Source organism: Phaethon aethereus (assembly GCF_964289735.1).
Source record: "Phaethon aethereus genome assembly, chromosome: 8".
Lineage (NCBI taxonomy): Eukaryota > Metazoa > Chordata > Aves > Phaethontiformes > Phaethontidae > Phaethon > Phaethon aethereus.
Window position 1 is genome coordinate 3338805 of NC_138584.1, and position 21865 is coordinate 3360669.

Below are 21865 nucleotides of genomic sequence, written 5' to 3' on the forward strand. Positions count from 1 at the left end.
CGATTGCTAGATCACAAAGCAGATTTGGCCTTGTAGCTCTGTGTTGAATCCTGTGATTTAATCCGTAGTTGAGAACCTGAATTGGTAATCTTGTGAAATGGAGCTGGTCCAGTTCCGTGGAGTTAGAGTTATGAATATGGGAAGTGAGTCTCTAGCATGGTGCTGGGATAGGGTTTTCCTAAAAGCAGCTCTTATATGTACAACCATGATTAACAGCCAAAGAATTATTCAGAAATAAAATGCTGATTTCATGCCTGGGTCTTTCATGGGGGACCATTCCAAAATGCTGCCAAATAAAATGCCTTTCGGTAAGTGAAGACCATGAGTCAAGACAAAGTAGTAAACAGAAAATACATCCCATACAAACCAAGTGTTTGTGGTTTTTTTTCCTGAACAGAACATGAGTCAAAATTCACAATAAATAAGTTAAATTTGTTTGTTTGTTTGTTTAAATGTACAAGTTGTTCTAAAAATGCTGTTACTGTTTTTCTTTAAAAGGCTAGTATCTAAAAATGCTGTGGTTGCTTCTCTCTCTTTAAAAAGCTGGTATTTTTCTTAGAAAAATAGTAAGTAGTTTCACTTGTAACCATGAACACTTATTTTATTAACGAGTAAGGTCAGACATGTCTGAGCTCGCATGGTCTTAACATAAAAGAAGCATTTGGCTTAAGTGTAACTCGGGTGGAGGCTGGAGCAGGATTCCTTGGCTTGGGAGCTTGGCATCCTCTAGTGGCCAATTTTAGGAAATTTGGGAGCACGATGCTCAACTGGCATAAATAAAGCAGCTTTAGTGACTTCACCAGAACTACACCAATTTATGGTTTGCTTAAGTGAGTAGTTCATCTTTTAATTAGCCTCAGACTTCACTCTCTACTGATCCTCTTTTTCTTGTATCCAAGGTCTTGCAGTGCGTGAGCCTTTACTGCACAGCCTTATGATGCAGGCACAAACTGAGTAAACGTCCATCTTCTCCATTGCCATTTATAAATACAATCTGTATAGTCCAGTCCTACATTGGTCCAATCCTACCTGCAAAGTCAGTTATAAAAAATGGCCTTCAACATTTGTCACTGCAGATTTTCATTCATGAAAATATTACTAGCCAAGGAGGAAATAAAAGCATGTCTTGTCCATAAGTACGTACATACTCATTTGCAGACTACAAGAAGTCCTCTATAGTATCTGGCTGCCTGTGTAAATCGACTGGGATGGTCCCACATGATGCAAAGGAAGACACGGCCGTATGGACAGCCTCCCTGTGGATGTCCCTATGCTTCTCCAATAAGAATATAGTAAAATTTGAATGGAAACAATTAGCTAAAAAAGGCAAAACCTCATTAAGTAGACATAATAGCTGCTTGCAGAACTGTTTTTCTGAAATTTCTTTTCAGAGTAGGGGGACTAATATTTTTAATGAATCTCTACGTAACCTGAAAATATGGCAAATGCCAGCCTAACATAATTCTGTGAGAAGTTATTGCACTCTCTGTGGTCTTTGCTGATAATTATTTATATTATAAGGAAAGCTACTGATTAATTACTTAAAAATAAAAATCTGCAATATTAACGATTGAGACCATTAGAATCTGGTAGGAGTCAATGGGAGTCTTCTTGTTAGGGATAGCTAACTGATTAATTACTTTAAAAAAAAATCTGCAATATTAATGATTAAGACTATTAGAATCTGGTAGGAGTCAATGGGAATCTTCTTAAGGATGAGTTTTGTCTATGGCCTTTATATATAGACGATCGATTCTACTTCTCATCTTTGTCACCATCAGTTTGTATGGTGACATGAAATTAAATCTATACAAGAAAGCTATGATAACAGTACCAAGGCTTAATTTTCTTTATTTATTGCAACATTTCTGTGCATGTTAGCCCTCAGAGAACTGAAATACAGCAGAAAATTTTTGGACAATATAAATGAATCTACTCTGAGTAAGTCTGCTGATGTAACTCTCTGTTTAGTTACATTAGCAGACTTCCCAGCATTGACCTGATGTAAACTCAAGATAGAAATTGAGGTAGTTTCATTTTCTTACTCTCTTGCATTATATAGTCTTCTTTTTGGTGTCCCATTCCACAACTGAATGTTGCAATCTAAATTAAACAAGGCTTTTCCTCCCCTTCCACAATCGTTTAAAGTACTTGAAATATTTCTTGATTTCAGGCCTGTTATTCTTTCTCCATTTCACCTTCTTAAAAATACAATTTAAGTTAATGGTTACATTTATCATGCTTTTTTACATAGATAGGAATTTTATGTTATTGGTCTTTAACAGATTTTTTAATTATTACTTTTAGCTGATGGAAAATGCAGTTTATACTTTTGAGCAGTTGTTCTCTCCAAGTCGACAGGCAGACTCAGCAAAAGTTGCAACAACCATTGAAAAAGTCAAGCTGAGAGTACTGAAGGTAAATGTAATGTAGTAGCATTTGCACGGGAAAACCTTGGGTTCTGCCGTTTCGGAAATGGACAATATATTTTACGTGACTTCATCTCAGTATTTGAACAAAGATACCTCTTACCGTCCAGCTGGAAATATTGATTTGGTGGCACTTCGCAAACCTGCTCATTTGGGGGGTAAAATCTAGTTCTGGGCAGACACTTGTAGAATTATTTACATGTGCAGTCCTTTGAACTGCAATTAAATCAGCTGGAGATGATGCTGTGGATCTGGGTAAATAATTTTTTATTAGCTTTATAATTAGCTGGCCCCTGGAATTCATTACTCTTGGAAGAGGCAGTGCTGAAACACCTAGAGAGAGGAATCAGGCGGCTGTTTCTAGTCTAGGTAGAAAAAAAATGAAGGGAAGGATATCCCAGAAAACTAGATTTTAGAGTATATTTGTAAAAGCTGGAATAGCCTGCATGGGAATTCAAACCCCCGAGTGCATCCATGATGTGGTATCCTTTGGGATTCAGCCATCACCAGTTACAGGTTAACAAGAACCAGTTCCTCCTATGAGTGATTAATAACCCCAAATACGTTTGGACTTGTTTCTCTTTTTGTCTGTTTTGACAGCAATATGATTATGACAGCAGCACTATCCGGAAGAAGATATTTCAAGAAGCACTGGTACAGATCACTTTGCCCACAATGCAAAAGACACTGGCTTCAACGTGCAAACCGGTAGGTTTCTCTGATTAAAAAAAAAACAAACCAATAATAAAGGCAGGGAAGGATTAACACCTTGGCAGTAAATCCTCAACTCTCTAAAGCTGTTTACTCTTGGGGAGTCATGCAGATTGGCTGCCTGCTTGGCCAAATGATGCTTAGATTTGCCAGTTTGTGGACTGGGCAGATGTGGAGCATAAGGAAGATGTCAGGAAATGGGGAAACCGTTTATACGGCTTGCGTTCTCAAAGATAGTTGCAGACCTTTGCCCATCCCTGTTTCATTTCTTCCCTAGAGACCTGAAGTCCCCTCAAACTGGACTCCTCTTGACAGTTACGATTTTAGGTTATGAGCTTGTCCTTGTGTTCAGCAGCCCTGCTGCAGGCTGAAATTCAGGCCGTGGGAGAGAGCACTTTCCTCTTCAGCAGCACCCCGAGGCGCCGTGCCTCTGCTCGCGACTTCCTTCAAAGCCAAATGCCTGCTTGGGCAGCAGGAGCACAAGCAGACGGGCCGTGCACTTGCTTTCAGTTTTAAATGGACAGAATTGCGCCAACAATCAGGAAACAAACGTACAGAGACATTCTCTGTTGCCCTTAATCATACAGGTAGGTTAGTACTCGGCAAATGCGTCTGCCAGAGTTTTGTGGCGATGTTACCAGCATGGCTACATCCGAGGCCGGTTGGAATGCTGTTCACCTTGGCTCAAAATAAATAGTCTTTATCCTTCTTGGACCCCATGCATTTCCTTTTGCATTTTCACTGTAGCTGCTGAAAGATGACTGCCCTAAGCCATCCCGGCCTCTCTGCCCTGTTGTTTCCCTTGATGTTCAGCAGTTCTCGGAGGCTGTAAGCTCTGAGCCACGGTGTGCTGCTCTTGCTAATCCTCTCCGGCTTGTTTCAGTTTCAAAGACAAGTTTAAAACCAAGTGTTTTGCAAAGTTATGCTTGTGAGTCTTTGACTGTGGATTATTACAACTTTCAAAAATATATTTAAAATCACTGTCTTCTGTATGTCACTACTTCCGTTACTATCCCCAGAATAATAGTATCTTGTAGAGTGCCAACATGGCCTTCAAGACGTGGTGTCTATGCACAGGAGCCAGCATTTCATCACCTTGAATATTTGCTGAGAGGGTGGAGTCCCACATCACGTCTCTGTCATACAGGACGGAGGAAGCAGTGGTGATGCAAACTGCCCACAAGCCCTTTCTGTTTAATTTCCCACAAGCCTTTTGTGTTTGTGCCTCTGCAGAAACGAGCAGCCAGCTCTAGAAGCAATGTGTGGCACAGTTGACACGCCCAGTCAAGTCTTGACCTTCTGCTTGAAAACCGCCAGATGTTTGTCTGTAGGCACCTCTTCTAGAAGTGGGCAGAGGTCACTTAATTTCCTTTTTATAGACTATCAAGCAGCTGCCTAGTGATAATGACTCAGTTATTGTCTAGACAACCTATTGCATATAAATCAGTAAGCTAAAAATGTTACACACATATTAGAAAAACAAAACCAAATCCTGTATCTCCCATGCTCACCATGGATTTGCCTACTTGGACAAACAGTGCGTGAGGCATTTCCTCACGAGTTATTTATTTCAGAATTGTTTATTATAGTGCAAGTGGCGATGATCTAAAGTGCTTTTAAATGTAATTGTAGTGCAAGAATACTGTTTGGTAAGTGCATAATAAATTGTGAACATACATAGTTCATTCAGTCACAGTTTAAATAGTTCACTTCAAGAGCCAGAGAGCAGCATTGCAAGACCAGCTAGATGGCATCTCCAGGTGCTCTCTTGAAGTAGGACGCTCAGAATCTCTCATTTTTATGTATCTGTTCTTTTCTTCTGTGTCTGCACAGGAGCTGCAGAAATACGAGCAGTTCATTTTTGCTGATTACACTAGTGTGATCCAAGTAGAAAATGTGTATGAAGAGATTTTATATCAGACACTGCTTGAAGAAACCCTGAAAGGTGAGAATATTCTTGAGGTGACAGTAATAACATTTGGGCTGTTGGCCCATGTGCTATTGCTTCAGAGCTTCGCAGAGCTCTGGCTGTTTCAGGCCCAGGTCCTACTTTCCCGAAGACCTGTGGTTATGATGCTACAGTGTTTGGATTCAGCTCACTAAAGATGTGTGGCAAGCCCTGAAATCTGAATTACCGTCCAACTGTCCTAAGCCTGGGAAACTCAAAGTGATAGCTTGGCACAAGACTATTTCTAACAAAATGTAATTATGCCAACTTCATTTTATCTTGATTCTCTGAGCCAAGGAGTGAAATTTTGCTCTTCTTTGAAAAGACTTGTCAATATGTAATGGCAGCAAAAATTAATTTCCTCAGATGAAATGTACTGCTGGTTGCAGTTTCCAGTACATCACTGACGCCAGTGCAGTACTCCCTGCAAATCTCTGCTTTTGTGTTGGAAAACTAAACTATTCTTGATGGCATATATAGGTATATAAAATACTTGTCTCTCTCTGGGTCCGTCTGTCTGCCTGCCTGTTTATACCCTGGTTAAAAGACAAGCTTCTGTATTGCACAGTAAGTTTTAATAGCTCCTCTTTCACCCTCCTGTTCAAAAATATCAGTAGAATAATTACTGTAAGGAGCACACTTTTATTCGTATATTCAGTGTAAATACTTCTGCATCGAAACATTACCTTTGTGCATTGTGGGTGCTCTGGTAGTTTTCTATTACTGCAATGCTTAGGTCAATATTGAAGTTCCATTATTCAAAACAGATAAAAACCCCACCCCAAAAAAAGAAATATAAGCTAACAGCAAGTTGAAAATAAAAATTACTGTTGTCTGTAAGATCAGAAACTCAGGACAACACTGTACCTTCTTCAATGTACCTCTGTCAGTCTTTCCAAAACATTTGATCTTTCTGTTTTATTTAGTGATAAAAGAAGCTGCCATTATGAAGAAGCACAACCTCTTTGAAGATAACTTGAATTTACCCTGTGAAAGCGTGTCCAGCTTAACGGACCTGAAGACCCCTTCAGGATCAGCACAAACCACTCCCGCAAAGAAGCCTTCCACCGCCCGAGCCGAGACCTCAGACACTGAAACTCAAAGTGATGAAACACTCATTGTGACGGAAAAAATTTCTTGGGAGAAGGATGCTGATGATAGAAAGTCAGCAGGCAAAAAGGCAGTCACTTCTGTTAATACAGCTGGTGATCAGGCAAGCAAAAGTGAAGAAGTGGTCATTACAGACATCAGTGAAGTACAGGAATCCCTTCCAGCTACCCTCACAAAACAAGAAGTTGCAGAGGGAAAAATCGTTTTGGAAAGTGAAGACATGGTGAAAGCCGAGCATATGGTGAACAGTGAGGAGGAGCTTAAGGCACAACAAGAAGCTGTGGAGAAAGAAATAGCTCCTGGGACTGAAACCACAGTGAAGGATTTTGGAGCCAGCACTAAAAAAGAATTTAAGGTACATGAAGGAGCAGTGGAGGAAATTTCTGAGAGTCAAACAGCAACGGGTGCTGCGATTGTCAGTGGCACTGAAAAAGAAAGCAAAGCACAGGAAGAAGTTGCTGAGATAAAGCTGACTTCCCCATATGATAATGCAGCAGAAGCAGGGATTTTAGGGAATGCTGAAAAGAAAATCAAGGTAGAAAAAGAATTATCTCAGAGTGAAAATGTAGTAGGGACAGAGTGTGAAGAGGATAGTAAAAAAGAAAGCAATGACCAAGGAGCGAGTACTGAGACAAGGGTTATTTCCCAGGATGAAAACACAGGGAAAGGAGAGTTTGGGGATAATCCTGAAAAAGAAAGCAAGTCAGAAGAGAGTTTTAAACCCCCTGATGATGTGAATGAGATAAGGAGTTTGCTGATGGTAACAGTTGAGATACCAGCAGATACTCCAGCTGAGAACATAAAGGAGATTTGTGAAGGTGGGATCTTAAAGTTGCAGGAGCACAGTAAAGAGAATGATGAGTTGAACAAAGTGGCTGCGGCAGAAGTGAGCCAGACGATGATGAATAAAGATGCAGCAGAATGCACGGAGTTCAAGGAGGACCAACCATCTTCATCTAGTTTGGGGACGTATGGTACGAATTTAGAGAATGCGTCCAAGGGGGCCTGCGATACGGCACAAGCTGAATGGCTGGTGGAAAGCTCAGATACGCCTCAGGAGGCGAAGGCAGGGGTGGGTACCAAGCGAAGCGCTTGGTACACAGATGTGGGAAGCTGCGGAAGTGCTAGATTGCAGCCAGAGGAACGCACTGAAAATGTGTCTGAAGGCAAAAGATTAGACGGGGAGGAAGGAGGAGTGGGGAATAGCCATGCTGTCCCAGTGGAGGTGGGGACTGAGAGCTTTTTTCATAATCCTGCTGAAAATGCAGACACAACACAAGTGCCAATTTTGGGTACAGAAAACCCAAGAACAGGACTGCTAGACATGCCAGTTTCTTCAGTGCTGGAGCAGGGCGAGTTTAGCACCATAGAGGTCACAGGAGATGCAGCGGCTGGTGAGGGTGAAGGGAAGCCAGAAGATGAATCGTCTTCACACACAGAAATAAAAAGCACAGAAGTAAAAGATATTTTCACAGAAGAAAACAGAGAAGACAGTTATGCACAGCAAAACTCTGAAGAGTAAGAAGCATTTTTCAGCCCAGCCCTGCAGGATTTATTTACTCCAGTCATCCCTGTTTAATTGTCAATACTTACTTGGGTCGAGGCTGGAGGCAATGGGCTTTGTTGTGGTATTACCAGCTCCTGCAGCTTTCTCACGGATCCCTTCCTGAGTGGAGGGTGATAGGTTTCTTTTTTGTCAAAGCCCTCACTCTTTAAAGCCAAGTTACTGGTGGAGCACCCCACCTTTCTCTTAAAATTTGCTACCTTCTGTGGTTATGGAGGAAGTCTGAAAATGTGACCACTGAACGCTTCAAAAGCAACTCGCCCTCAACGATAAAGTTATTTGAACAAGTTAACAACTTAACTAAGAACAACTGTTCTTAGGTGTTTTAGCAGGGGAGTAGCTCATGATTTTTAAATGCATGGATTTGGAAAGTACTGCTATGATTCTTAGGTGGTTGGTATTTGAGGGTGCTTTTAGTATTTGCATGCAGTATAAGGGAAATAAATAAAACTTTTAGTAGTTAAACAGAACTAAATAGTTAATTAGGTAGGTTGCTCAAGAGCCGCACTCTACGCAAACTCTGCAAACTGATTACTTAATTATTTTAAAGTTTTGACAATATTAAAGACAAACGAGTGTTCTGATTTTTTTTTTTCTCTTATTGCTATATTTAAAATGGGGAACATATGGGAGCAGGTTTCTCAGTCCCACTCTGCACTTCTGGGTTATTTAGCCTTCCAGAGCACTTTATGGCTATTTTATTTTGTTTTATTTTATGGAAGGGAAAGATGAGAATGTTTACAATAACTATAACCATTAGGCAGCATCTTTCTGTTTTACTTCCCACCATAAAATATATTCACTTACAGCTACCTAATACAGAATATTAAAAATCCTGCCATTCCCATCCTTACTGACTTAAGTTAGAGTTACCCAGTTCTGGAGGCCTTTTTAGATGCATAAACTGTATCATAAATTGGAATCATTGTGAAATATCATATCTAATACAGATATTAACTGAAGCAAAAAGGAGCCAAGGGTTATTCACATGTACTTAGATTGTGGAGGGCAGAATCACAACTCAAAAGCAGTTATTACAATGAGACCTGTTGCTTTCATAGCCAGCGTATTATTATCCGTATCAAGTTATGATCTATGCACAAAGTTGCTTATATGCATTATTTTCATGCACAATTTACAGACTGTACACAGAAGAGCTTGGAAGTGAAAAACAGTATTTGAATAAATTGGTCTATAGAGATCAAGACCTCACTTTAGAGGTCAGTTTAAGGCACCTTAAAAATTGGCCCTGCTGTTTCAGACTGTTTCTGGGTAAATGTAGCACAGGACAGGACAGCAAAGATTAATGATAAATACAATAAGGACTGCAGGATTTACGCCCATAAAGACATGGGAAGAAATAACAAAAGTCCCGAGAGCGTAATACTTGTTGGCATTTAACAAACTCTGTAAAGGCTATTACTTAATGCTATCAAATTATGCTATAATACTAAGAGAATTGACACTAGAGGAACAGGCAAATATTACTGCACAAGTAAGGAACGGTGTTGAGTAACTGGACGAACTGCAGCATCTCTGTTGTAAAATAAATGCAGCTCCTATTTATTCTAGAAGCCACACTGTGGTATACACACATTAAGGTCACAGAGATTTTCCTTGCACAAGTACTTTCGACTCGTTTCCTCCTTGCGTTTCACGGAAAAATACTAATTTGTAAACACACAAACCACTGCCTGTTTTTTTACAATTAGTTATTTCACTGTCAGCCACTTTTTTTTTTTTTTAACAAATCATTAGTTATTTCTAATTGGTACTGAATGTTAAGTGACTTTAAATGTGTGCTTTGAAGTTCAGCGGCAGCACTCTCTTTTCGCCGTGCTAAAATTAAGGGAGATGCCAGGTTTTAGTACGGTGTTTTGTATGAAAGAGGTCTGGCAAGGCAGCGATGGTTACTGCCTCTGAAAAAGGCTGCAGCCTCCTACAAAAGCTGTTTACGGCCAATATGAATTAGATACATCTGTACAGAAAGTGTTTAGCACATACATTCCCAGCGTCATCATTTTGGAGTTATTTCTATGGCAGGCTTAGATCTGAGTAATATTTTCCTGCAATATTAAAGAATTGAGTTGGTTGTTTTTCCGAAGTAGGATGGGGAAGATTTAGCCCGTGCATCGCCTTGCTCTGCAATTTAAATTGAAGTTCCTCATGGCGAGGGGACTGATTTTTTGCCTTCGTGGATGTTTTCTGTACATTCAGATGTTTGCGAATGAATAGAAAGTAGCATTTTTCTTGTTTTTAACCGGACTTGGGTAGAGGCAATTTAGAGGTCAGCAATCTGCAAGGTTACATTGGACCGCTGATCAAAAATTAATAATAATCATCCACCCATTCAGTAATTTTTATTGCTTTCTTGGAATTTCCTACTCTTGCCTGGAATGAATTATTTCTCTTGTAAACTGGGAACAATAATAAATCGCCTTTCATGGCCCGGAGGGTTGAGGGTTAGGCATGCTGTGGTGCCTTGAGCGGAGGGGGCCGGGGGACATTACCGCCGTTTTGTTTTATTTTACGGGGTTGACAGTTTTAAAGGACGGGATATGAAACACATTGTATCTTGCTTATAACTTTGTAAAAACGCTTGTCGTGAAAATAAAAGCAGCTCTTCCCTTCCATCGCCGCAAGGCCGGTTTTGTGTGTGTGTGATAATTTAATTTGGGATTTTTGTATTACAAAAACCGCACTTCCAGCGGCAGCCGGAGGCGAAGAGAAGGCGACGCTCGCCCGGCGCTCTCCCCGGCCGAAGGCCGCCCTTCGCGCACGCTTAGCCGCTTGGCGCCCGCCCGTCCGCCCACCGGCTCGAGGCGGCCGCGGCCGCAGCAGGCCGCCGCCCCTCTCCTCAGGGGGCCGTGAACTACAGCTCCCGGCGGGCTCCCACAGCCTCCTCCCGCGGAGCCCGGGCAGGGCGCGCGGGCTGAAGCATGCCGGGAGTTGTAGTCCTCCGCCACGCACCACCACCACCACACTCCCCTCCCCGCTCCCTCCGCCCTCCCGCCTCTCCTTTTGTCCACGTCGCCCTCCCGCCTCGCGGTGTTACTGCCGCGTTCCTATTGGCCCGGTGGGGCGGTGCGTGCGGAGGGACCCGGAAGTGGCTGGAGCGAGGCGGTTTCCTTGGCTACGCCACAGGAAAGCGGAGGGCCGGTCCCTTCCGCCTGCGCGTCGGCGCTGGGAGCCGCGGCCGCCGCGCCGCGAGGGGCGGGCAGCGGGCGCCATGGGCCGGAGCCGGGCCTAGCGGCAGCGGGCAGGCGGCCGCGGCCATGAGCGGAGCTGCGGACTGCCAGGGCGGCGGCGGCGGCGACGACCGGGGGCCCCGCTGGAGGAGACCGTGGAAGCTCCTGGCCCTTGGCCTGCTCTCCGCCTCCTCTGTGCTGGCGGCCGCCCCGGGCGCCGGGGCCATGAGCAAGGAAGAGAAGCGCCGGTTGGGGTGAGTGCTGCTGCTGCCCCGGTAGGCCAGGCCGGGAGTGGCGGGGCGGGTGGGGAAATGGTGGTGGCGCCGGGTCGCCTTCCGGGCCGCCGGAGCCCTGTGCGGCTGGGTCGGAGGCCGGCGGGGCCCGGGCCGAGCCCACCGCCCGCGGAGGCTTCGCGGTGCAACCGGCGTCCCTACGCCGCGCTGGGGCGGGGGGATCTGCGCTGCCCCTGGGGGTTGGGATGGGCTTGGGGGGTGCGGGTGTGCCCTTCGTCCGGCAGAGCTCCGGCAACGTGTCTACTATCCCTCCCTCCCCCACCCCCCCGCCCCGAAGACCCTACGAGGTGCGTGGCATCGGTCCCCCAGGGCTGGTATTTGGGGTCAGGTTGCCACGTCTATTTGGGGCAGGCAGCCTCCCATCGCTTCTGCGTGTGGGGTCAAAGCCTTCTGCTGTACGCATGGGAGCTCCCATCTTGAAGATTTCAGCCAGAGGTTGTATGTAATTATGAGTAAAAGTGATCAAAGGTAAATCTAAATCCATAGTCAGTTGGTCTAATTACGGCTATGCCTCTGGAGCATGTCAGTGTTTGGGAGTCATAAAAAAGGTAAATGTTTACATGAGTTCTTGGCTGGTTCCTGTATGTGAAGTAAACTGCTTTGGTCCCCCATGCACATACATGCAAGGAGTTGATTCTTAGTATAGTTTTTAGTTGAAGGCTAAAGATTACACTATAGATGGCAATGCATTGCACTGCATGAAGTAGGATTTTTTTAGACGAATAGGTAATCAAGCATCTTAGTACATTACGGGGGCAATTTCATCATCATCCTCTTCCCATCTGGTGGTCAGCTGCACAGAATAATGATGCAAAAAGTCTGCTGGAGAAACACTCTGGATAGTCTCATGGTTATTAATTGTTAGCTATAAATGGGTATTTAGCTCTGATGATGTTTACAGTTACTGGGGTTTTCCATCTTGGGTTCTCAGGGCACTTTGTGTCTATAATGTTTTGTATGTTTTCCTTGTATGACTACATAAGGAGTTTAAATTTCATTCACCAATGGGTTTTTAGAATTTTTGCATTCAAAACTTGCACTTGCTGTATCATCTGATGCCCTGGGCATGTGCAGGTAATGTTTTGGCCACTGTTTGTATTTGAGGGCACCAAGTCTGGTCATTTCTGAATAATGGCAGGTAATCTGTGTATTTATGTAATGACAAGATCATGTCAGTCGCAGAAATTCTTTCAGAAAATGCCCTGTAAATATAGGCTGCCTGTAGAGAAATAAAAGTTTTTAGAAGCTTTCTGTATGCTACATCACTGAATGGCATTTAGCTTAGTTCATCTGGACATGGCACTTGTGTGCTAAACGCTGGGGTTTTGTCAGCTGCAAAGGATCCCAGCACTGCAGACTGGATGTAGTCTGTGAAGTACCTGAAAAAAGCATCACACTCTGCTCTTTTGGTGACTTAATGCATTTGATGAGTTAAAACAACTACTGAAATTTCCAAGTCATTGAACTAAATCAGATATTTAGAATATAATTGTGGTGTTCAGTCTTATCAGCAGAGATTGTGAATTATGTTGATGGTAGCTTAGAAATTAGTACGCTTTTTTGCCTTGCAGGGCTCCTCAGTGAAACAGTTAGGAACCATTGGAAGTAGCGCTGTCTCCCCCAAAAAAACCCAGTGCTTTTTTAGTATTTTCTCACCTTGACTGCTTTTCAAACATGTAAAATAAATGCATCTACAAGGGCTTTCTTTAGTATTTGCTTGCCAAGACTTCTAATGCAAGGAAGAGGTGTACCTCATAACTTAACGGTCCTTTTCTGAATCACAGGCAGGAATTTATGCTGTGTCAGTTGGTGTTAGTACTGGTGATTACAAGCAGAACATAATTCTATTTACTGTTGTTTGCTGAGCATAGAACGTGTCCTATCTCTAGCTTTAATGTCTTGGTGACATCTACAGCTGTTTAAGGGGAAGCACAGGAGGTTGAAAGAGATCCCCCAAAACTTAATTTCATGTTACTTGAAGAAATGGTCTTTCCTTTCTGCAGTGAATGAAAGTAGGCAAATGAGGAAAAATCATTATGCTATATTTCATTTACTTGAGTAGAGTACATTAGTAGAGGACTTGTTACTGATATTCAGATATTAAAGTGTAATACATCTTGATATTCTAAGATGTTGTGTTAAAAGCCACCATGAGGCAGACGACGAATGCTTTTTCTTTTTTCTTTTTTAGAAACCAAGTGCTTGAAATGTTTGATCATGCATATAGCAATTATATGGTAAGTAAAATAATTGTTTCATTTTTTTCAGAGTTGTTATTGCTGACCTGGGAGAGAAAGCAACGTATAGTAGATGACATTCTAGAGAAATAGGTAGGGAGGGGCGAAAGCGGAGCTAAAATAAATAAGAGCACCTGGATAGCCTTTAAAAAGAAATGAACAAATGTTACTTTCGGGAAGAGCAGTGTCAGGAGGGTTAGTCATAACAGCCGTCAGGCTGTCAGAATGGCAGCTAGGATTGCTAGTGGTAACTGTTAATCTGTGCCTCATCTTTCTCAAACCAGTTTATCTCACATCAAGCTATGAACAGTTTTCATCTTTGGTAAAGTATTTGGTTTGAAATTCCAGACTTCTAAAAATACTAGGAAAAGGAAGCTTGAGAAGAGCTGTCTGTAGTCATCAGATTCTGGAGAATACAAATTGATCTTACTTACTTTGTACATAATGGTTACGTACGCCGTTTCTTCTGTGGTAAGATGTTAGTTTGGGAGCTCTTTTACAAACAAACACAGTTTGTAGAACAAAGGCATTATAGCCTCTTCTGAGTACATGACTGTCATACGACAGTGAGCCACACTTGCTGTCATTTCTTTTGATATGACTTGTGATTTTCTGTGCAGGTGTTCTGGGTATGTGTGCCATTCTGCACTCCAGTCAACCTTGAAATGTGTTAGCTAGTTTAGATATGTTTAAAGAATTACTTAGATTGACTTTCCTCAAGTAATAATTACTTTCAAATATACTGTAAGTAATACACTTCTAAGAAGAAACTGTAAATGTGAATAAGATAAATATAAAAGATGCGTTCTTACTGAGTTTACATTAACAATCTTTTTGTACGTTCTTTGTGGCTGTTGCGGAAACCTCTCTTTTGTAAGTTGCACCAGTTCCTGCAGGACAAACTGCTGTCTCTTGACAGTATCCTGCCACATGTCCCAGTTTCTGTATTCTGGTTTAACACTTTACTATGTAATACAGGATTAAAAGCTTGTGAGTTACAAGTTTATACAGTACATGAGAGTTGTAGAATTAATGTATAGAAAGCCAAGTGAGAGTATTTTCAAAGTGGGTGTAGTTTTTCTTTTTAACATTGGCTCTTGCTTTTGACACTTCAGCAGTTTAACAAACATCAGTCTTTTTGGTGATAACTTGTAACTGGTTACTTGGGACCATGAAAAACACTTGGCTTGGGTTTCCCCTGGCATTCCGAAGGAAAAACTGTTACTTATTTGGCAAAACTGGATAAAAAGTTATATGCTGGTAGAAAGGATTTGTGCTCCTACTGTTCATGGTGTGATAAATTGGAAACTGGTAGGTGTCTTGCGACGTCTGAAGCAAGAAAATTCTGGATAAAAGAATGACTTCAGCTATCCTGGAAACTTTGAAGTCAAAAGGATATTTACTTGCCACGTATGCTGGAACACTAAACAAACAGAGAAATGTGACTTATTTGTTTAAAGTTGAAGAAAAGATTAGAGTATCCGACTTGATTCTGACAGCAAGAGAATTAAGTATTTTTGCAGCTGCTTTTGAAACAGCCAGCTGAAGAGTTTTGATTTTCTGTTTCTATTAATATGTGTTTTAGACTTGCCTATTTAGAAGACTGAAAATTCATGTTTGTATGCAAGGGGGAAACGCCCTTGTCTTTTTTTTTTTCCCCAGTTGTTAACAGGAGCTCTGAGTAAAAAGTTGCTAGGTTTTTTTCAGTCCTTCAACAATATTTGTAATAATCAGGATTTTTTTCTTCTGGACTGTCAGAAAGAATATGTGAAAATGTCAGTCGGTTGAGGCCAGTAGGAATTTCCTGATTTACAGCACTAGTAGCAGTGCGTCTTTTTTTCATTATTCAGGTACTGCACTGCCCTGAATTTACAGTCTTCACATATGATCATCTGTTCAGTCAGAATGTGTAGACATTCCAGAGTCTCTGTTAAGCTCCATTTGTGTAATATTTTCCAGGAGTATGTTTATTGTAACCTTTGTGCCATGTTTTATATTAAATGGGTCTTGCTACCTTCCTTTGACCTTACTTGAATGGGGAGATGTTACAAGTTGGGAAATTACTTGACCCAGTAGCCTTTCCCGCTCTAGACAGGGAATAACTGAGCTTTTATTTTTCACAATGCTTCTAGTTCCTTACAGTTTTGTAAGTCAATTTTCTCCAGAACTTTAATCACCTTTTTTCTCCATAATTTAAGCCAGAGATCTTAGTTTTGACATTGCTTTTGTCACGTACTTCTTTAACCTGTTTTTCTGAATACTTTGCACAGATATTCAGAATCATCTGAGCTGTATTAAAATTATCTAGATTCTGGCTTTTGTAGTTGAACTTGTAGAGAACAAAGAGTTGTGCAAAGACCAAAATACTTGGGAGAGTGGTAGACAGGGAAACAAACCGTCAGTTTCAAAAGAAGCTGCTGTAAAAGCTGTTTATTTATAGAAGAATGTTCCTTCTTTTCCTCTCTATTTCACGTTTGAATATAGATTATTTTTATACCATATATTTGGAAAGACTTTGAATGTGTTTACTTGCAGTTTCAGTGCAGTAATTGAACTTTTTTATCCTGCCACTTAAAGTAAAATTGGAGAGCACAGTACAGCAGCCAGTTTCCCAGTGAAATCGAGAGAGAAGCTGCATCCCAAATCACTTGTATTTGGCTTCTAATGGAGAGGCAATTTCATGCATGTTTGTTGAAATTACATACATTTAAGATTAATCTTAATATCGGTGGCCGCTGTGAGAATTTGTCGGTGAACCTCTCCTATTGCACAATGATGTATTTCAAATTTGGGTCTATTTCATTTGATATCCCATTTTGGTGGTAGTTTAAACCTACAAAACTTGCATTGATTTGAGAGGAAATAGGAACAGGTGTTTTATTCAGTGTGCTTGACTTAGGCAGTGGTGCCACTCCTGTTATTTCTGCCTGACTGATGAGAAATAAAATTATAATATGGCTTGCTTCGCAGAATAACTGCTGCTTTTCCAAAAAATCTAGCAATGTCTCTTTTTTAAAAAAAAAAAAAGTTATATTTGTAAAAGACTCAGTCTTGGTAAGCTTATTTTGTGAATGTTATCTTTTGTTATGCCTTGTGTAGTGATATACCAATTTATTATTTTACCTTCTAGCTGAGTTCTCTTATCTGTCACTGAATGTGACCCTGAGTCACTTATGTTAATATGGAAATGTTTCCAAAGTGACTTTAAAGTCTAATTCTTAATAATTTCTGCATGAATTATCAGCCACTTGATAATGCCTGCATTAGTTTTAGGTCTTAAACTCATCTTTGAGATGATAACTTCTGCCTAAGGAACATTATAGTCCGCATCACGTTGTTGCAGAAAACACACAATTAAGTTAACACTATTCAAGTTAATTGGTGGGGGTTTTTTTTGATGTGCTGTTAGTTGTTCTAGGCTTCTCTGAGAGGTTAGAGAGGAAGAAGAGGTCCTGTTGCTCTGTTCACAGTTTAACCATTTCCAGCCACCCAGCTGACAAGCAGCTTGGCAGAAAAAGACCCGGGGGTCCTGGTAGACACCAAGTTGACCATGAGCCAGCAATGTGCCCTTGTGGCAAAAGCGGCTAATCCTTGGCTGCTTTAGGCAAAACATCACCAGCAGGTTGAGGGAAGGGATCCATCCTCCTTACTCACACTGATGAGGACACACCTCAAGTACTGTGTCCACTTCTGGCCTCCCCAGTACACAAGAGTTAGGGACGTACTGGTCAAAGTCCAGTGGAGGCCAGAAAGACTGGAGCATCTTTCCAATGGGGAAAGGCTGAGAGAGCTGGGGCTGTTCAGCCTGGAGAAGAGAAAGCTCAGGGGGGAATCTTATCAATGTAGATAAATACCTGGAGGAAGTCCTTAAAGAAGATGGAGCCAGGCTTTTTTCAGTGGTGCCCAGTGACAGGACCAGAGGTAATGGGCACAAACTGAAATGCAGGAGGTTCCCTCTTTCTTACAGTGAAGGAAAGGAAATAATATTAAGTATATATAAACAGGAAACACTTTCTTACAGTGAAGGTGACCGAGCACTGGCACAGAGAGTTTGTGGAGTCTCCTTTCTTGGAGATATTCAAAGTTTTCTGGACACAGTACTGGGCCGCAGGGTCTAGGTGGCCCTGCTTGAGTAGAGATGACCTCTAGAGGTCCCTTCCCACCTCAAAGATTCTGTGATTGTCATGCAGTTTTTCTGAAGTACAGTGTAATTTGGCTTCCTTTTAACAGGCCCCAAAGAGTTGCTGAAGTGGCTGTACAGGTTGTAACTCCCTTGTTTTGTTTCCCAACAGGAGCATGCGTATCCAGCTGATGAACTCATGCCTTTAACTTGTCGTGGACGAGTACGGGGTCAGGAACCAAGTCGAGGGGATGTGGATGATGCCTTGGGAAAGTTAGTGTTTGAAATGGTTACTGTCTCATGTAAACATCTGGGAATCTAAGTACAAATTGCAGCCCATAAAACTTTTTGACATGTCCAGAAACTTAACATTTGTAAGAAATACTTTTATTATTTCCCCCCATGATGTTAACTGATGTGAAATTGTACCTTAATCAGAAAAGGAGAATTGACCAGTGAATGAGATCCAAAGATTTATTTTTTTTAAATCAGTCTACCAGTATTTTCCATAGGAAAGCCTTCCAAATGTGAGCTGACATCTATGGTATTAGTAAATTTGACTGCTCAATATAGATTATAAGGGTTAATTATCAGCTGCACAGAAGAGTAAACTGTTATCCATTATGCTGGCCTTGTAAGTGATATTTAAAATGCTTTTTTTTTAGTAAAAAGCTCTCTGAAAACATAATTAATCAAATGATTATCATGTGTATGGTAGCCCAAGGCCATTGCCAAAGTATAAAACATTATTTCAGACATGGAAATGCTTCATATTTTTTTCTGTTAAGATATCTTATAATACAAAGTAGCGATCCTTTGGCCAACAAAATGTAGATTTAAGGACTATTTTTCTCCATGTTAAATTGAATAATCAAAGGCAAAGTTGAATTACTCTAAATGTGTTTGTAGTTGATTCCTTTGCTGTCTGTATGCGTGCAGTTTATGTTTGTAGGGCAAATACTTAATAACAAATAGCTGATTCTTTTTTTATTAGTATCACTGCTTAGTGTCCCTAGGCAGAATAGTGTTAATCGACGCTGAAGTCCTTGTCTTAAATACTGCTTCTAATTCGCTCTGTGATATTGAGCGTGTCATTTTGGTTATTTTTTTGTTATGTAGAAAAGTTCCTTAGTCTAGAGATTTCTATTTTAAGCCTGCTGGCTTGAGAGATAAAACTGATGAGAAATAAGTGTCAAGGAAATGTGTTTTTAATCCTGGTCATGCATTCTTTTAAATTATTTTTTTTGCATAGTTACATATTATCATTTGAGTAAAAGTACCTTTCAGCTCCTTAGATGCATTGAATATAGTGTAAGTATTTATTATTTTTCTGTATACATTTTTTTTTTCTGTTCCTATATTGTTATTTATCAGATTTCTTATATAATCTTTTTTCTTGCCAGCTGGCTCATCAGTCATGTTCTCTACAAGCCTTTGCAATCACAAAATGACAGGGTGAGACAGCTAGGTCAGTTCTGTTTCCCTGGAGGACTAGGGAGTATATTTGCACACCAGCCTTCTCTATCACTGTGCCATGCATAATCTTTTGTATGGGAAATCTTTTGTATGGAAACAGTTGTGTATTTGTTATGCAGTTGTGCATAGCCACTAGTTAATCTCTTTCTCTTGTAGAACGACACAGAATGCCACTCTATCTTTACAAATTAAAGAAAATTATAATATGTGACCACTTCCTCAGAACTTTAATTATGCTCCATGCATAGTCACATGTTGCTTACAGGGTCTCAAATATTGGGCACTTGCTTAAATTCTTGACACTTGTTCTTCAACAGACAGTTGTAACTGTTTCCAAAGTTTTCAATTTTAATACTGTCATATTCTGTAAACTCTATTCTATGCATGGTATGTGTTTCTTAACAAAAGAGCAATTTTATTGGGTTAGGCCAAAGGTCCACTCAGCTTGGTATACACTAGAACAGGCCTAGAGAAGAATATATGAACAGGACAAGCCTTATTGTGATATTCCCGTGTGAAACAGTATGGATCTGACTTGGTGTTCACTTTTTGTGGAATAAGTAGTTCTTTATTTTAAGCCTGCTTCTTGCTAGTGCTGGATGGCACCAGGTGAAACTCGCAGTGAGAAACAGTGAATAGCAGATTCTCATTCACTTTCTTCATGCCATGTGCAATTTTAAAATCTTTGTATAATGAAACTTAAGCTTTTGCAGGCTGAAGAGTGCTAGTCAGTTCACTTGTTCCTAGTACAGAAGCTGCTATGTACCTTCAGCCCCCCCCTTACTGCCCTTTATTGTACTTTTTCCTGTTCCACTATATCCCATGTGGAAGTTTCGTAACAAAATAACACTGTTTTCTTTAGTCGTTCACCACGAATTTTAACACTGAGTTTGATTGCAACAAATTGCTGCTTTTGCTGAAGTAGGTGATTAGAACAGCTTCTGATAGAAGTTTAGCTTGGAATGACTTTTGATCTTCTTCAATTACTACACTAAGTCAGCATTCTTCATGAGAAAAAAACAACAAAACAGAAAAGAAAGAAAAAAGGTATTGGAAAAAGACTTTGAACCATTCTGTTGGCTCTCCCAGTAGATTTGATTGGAGACTAGAAATAAAATCTTGATTTGGGTTTGGAAGGTTTGCAGTAAATAAAGGTATCTTTATAATCATAGCTTGTTTTAGTCAGCTCCTATTCAGGTCACTAACAAGGGGAGAAACTTAGCAGGGTGTTTTGATACTAAATACATTGTGTACAACTAATTTTTTAGCATCTGATGGTCTGTTAGAATTTAGTTTCTCCCATGGTATCAGTTACTATTAAAAATCATTTCATTTCTACTCATACAGGTTTGTAGTAAATCCGTTTAAACTTTTTGTTTCATAGGTTTTCACTGACCTTGATTGATACCTTGGACACTCTTGTGGTAGGTGTAATCTACTGATAAACTTTGATAAAACCAAAACCTGCCTTCTGCTGTTCAGACTTATTTTTATATTTATATTTTGTTTAATTATATATAAAAATACTAATATTTCTTCACCTTTGATCTCTAGCCACCTGTTCGAAGTGGCTATTGCTTGTAAGAACTTCCAGGTGCTGCATTGGTGGTGTTTGGAGTTTGTTGCAAAAAGAAAACTAGAACAGTTCCTTTGCGTTTCACTGATGCTTTCTTATCTTGCATTTCTTGGGCTCTAACTTAACAAAAAATATGTGAGTTTTCTTCCCATTATAATCTAAAGCTGCATGCTCACTTATAGGTGAACATCTCTTAATACCTACTGAATTATTTATGTTTTTAAATTGTATCTACGTGTTCCATGGATAAATTTGTGTGCACTTAAATATATATTAAACAAAATACAACTCTGGACATGTTTGCTAGGAAAAGTTGCTAAACTTCTGTTCCATCTCTTATTAAAAGACTCCAATCATTAATAAAATACTTTTTATTAGATTTCAATTCCTTTGACATATTTTGTCATCATAAACTGAGTTTGGAAATTAACAATTTTTGGCCTTCCGTGTCTCCAGGGTAAACAAATCCAAAAAACTTTTGAAAGTCCTGACTGCACTGATCTGGTGTGTGCTTCATATAATGCTCTTTCTCTGACAGCTGTTCCCTTTCCATGATGTGCTGTGAGATGACCCTTGGCTCTTTTGAATCAGATCCACAAATGCTGTTTGTGTGGGGTCTGGAACTCCCAGTCTCCTCCAGACACAGATTGTTGTGGTTTATTTACTGTTTTCTTATCTTAGAGCAGGATTAACACTTGTAGAATTTAAAGGCAGTTACGATAACAAATTGGGTAAGTCACAAAGATTCTTAAAGACAGATTGAACTAAAAGTCAGTGTGAAAGAAAATATGTAGAAAATGCCCGAGCTGTTCTTCAGGCGCAAGGATAAAACTGTTGGGAGGAGGAAGACCACTAGGACGATTCACTGAACTTGGGATGTGGCTCCCAAATCTATGGGTGGGAGACTCCTGTGAAATCAGAGGCATTGGAGCAGGGCAGTCTTTGCCTGCTCTGCCAGCACAGCCTGCAGCCCACTGAGCCCTGTTGTCAAGGCATGGGAATAGGGGAAAGAAAAAACAAATCAATCCCTGGCTAATAGTTTAGGTACATTCTCAGTGACTTTACTCTTTGTGTACAGCTTTTATTCTCTTTCATGTATCTAATGAGAAAAACAGTAATATTGATGTCCGTTTGCACTGTATCAGAGTATGCCCCAGCAGGACCAGAATATCAATCTAAGGCATGTTAAATGCTTTCTTTTTTTAATTCATTG

At 40.7% G+C, this 21865-nt stretch overlaps 2 protein-coding genes across 2 annotated transcripts in view; both read left to right on the forward strand.

Moving 5' to 3' along the window:
- The window catches only part of NIBAN1 (niban apoptosis regulator 1), a gene marked incomplete at its 3' end in the record, with an annotated part of 66044 nt that extends 58324 nt beyond the window's left edge, over positions 1 to 7720 (forward strand). Inside the window, exons 11-14 of the mRNA XM_082002913.1 lie at positions 2308 to 2418; positions 3030 to 3137; positions 4974 to 5085; positions 6015 to 7720. Of these exons, the coding sequence (XP_081859039.1) occupies positions 2308 to 2418; positions 3030 to 3137; positions 4974 to 5085; positions 6015 to 7720 (2037 nt within the window). The remainder of the gene's footprint in view (positions 1 to 2307; positions 2419 to 3029; positions 3138 to 4973; positions 5086 to 6014) is intronic.
- Positions 7721 to 11037: 3317 nt separating this feature from the next.
- EDEM3 (ER degradation enhancing alpha-mannosidase like protein 3) overlaps positions 11038 to 21865 on the forward strand; it is a gene marked incomplete at both ends in the record, with an annotated part of 28157 nt that continues 17329 nt past the window's right edge. The window contains 4 exons of the mRNA XM_082002764.1: positions 11038 to 11204; positions 13435 to 13480; positions 17773 to 17873; positions 20461 to 20500. Of these exons, the coding sequence (XP_081858890.1) occupies positions 11038 to 11204; positions 13435 to 13480; positions 17773 to 17873; positions 20461 to 20500 (354 nt within the window). The remainder of the gene's footprint in view (positions 11205 to 13434; positions 13481 to 17772; positions 17874 to 20460; positions 20501 to 21865) is intronic.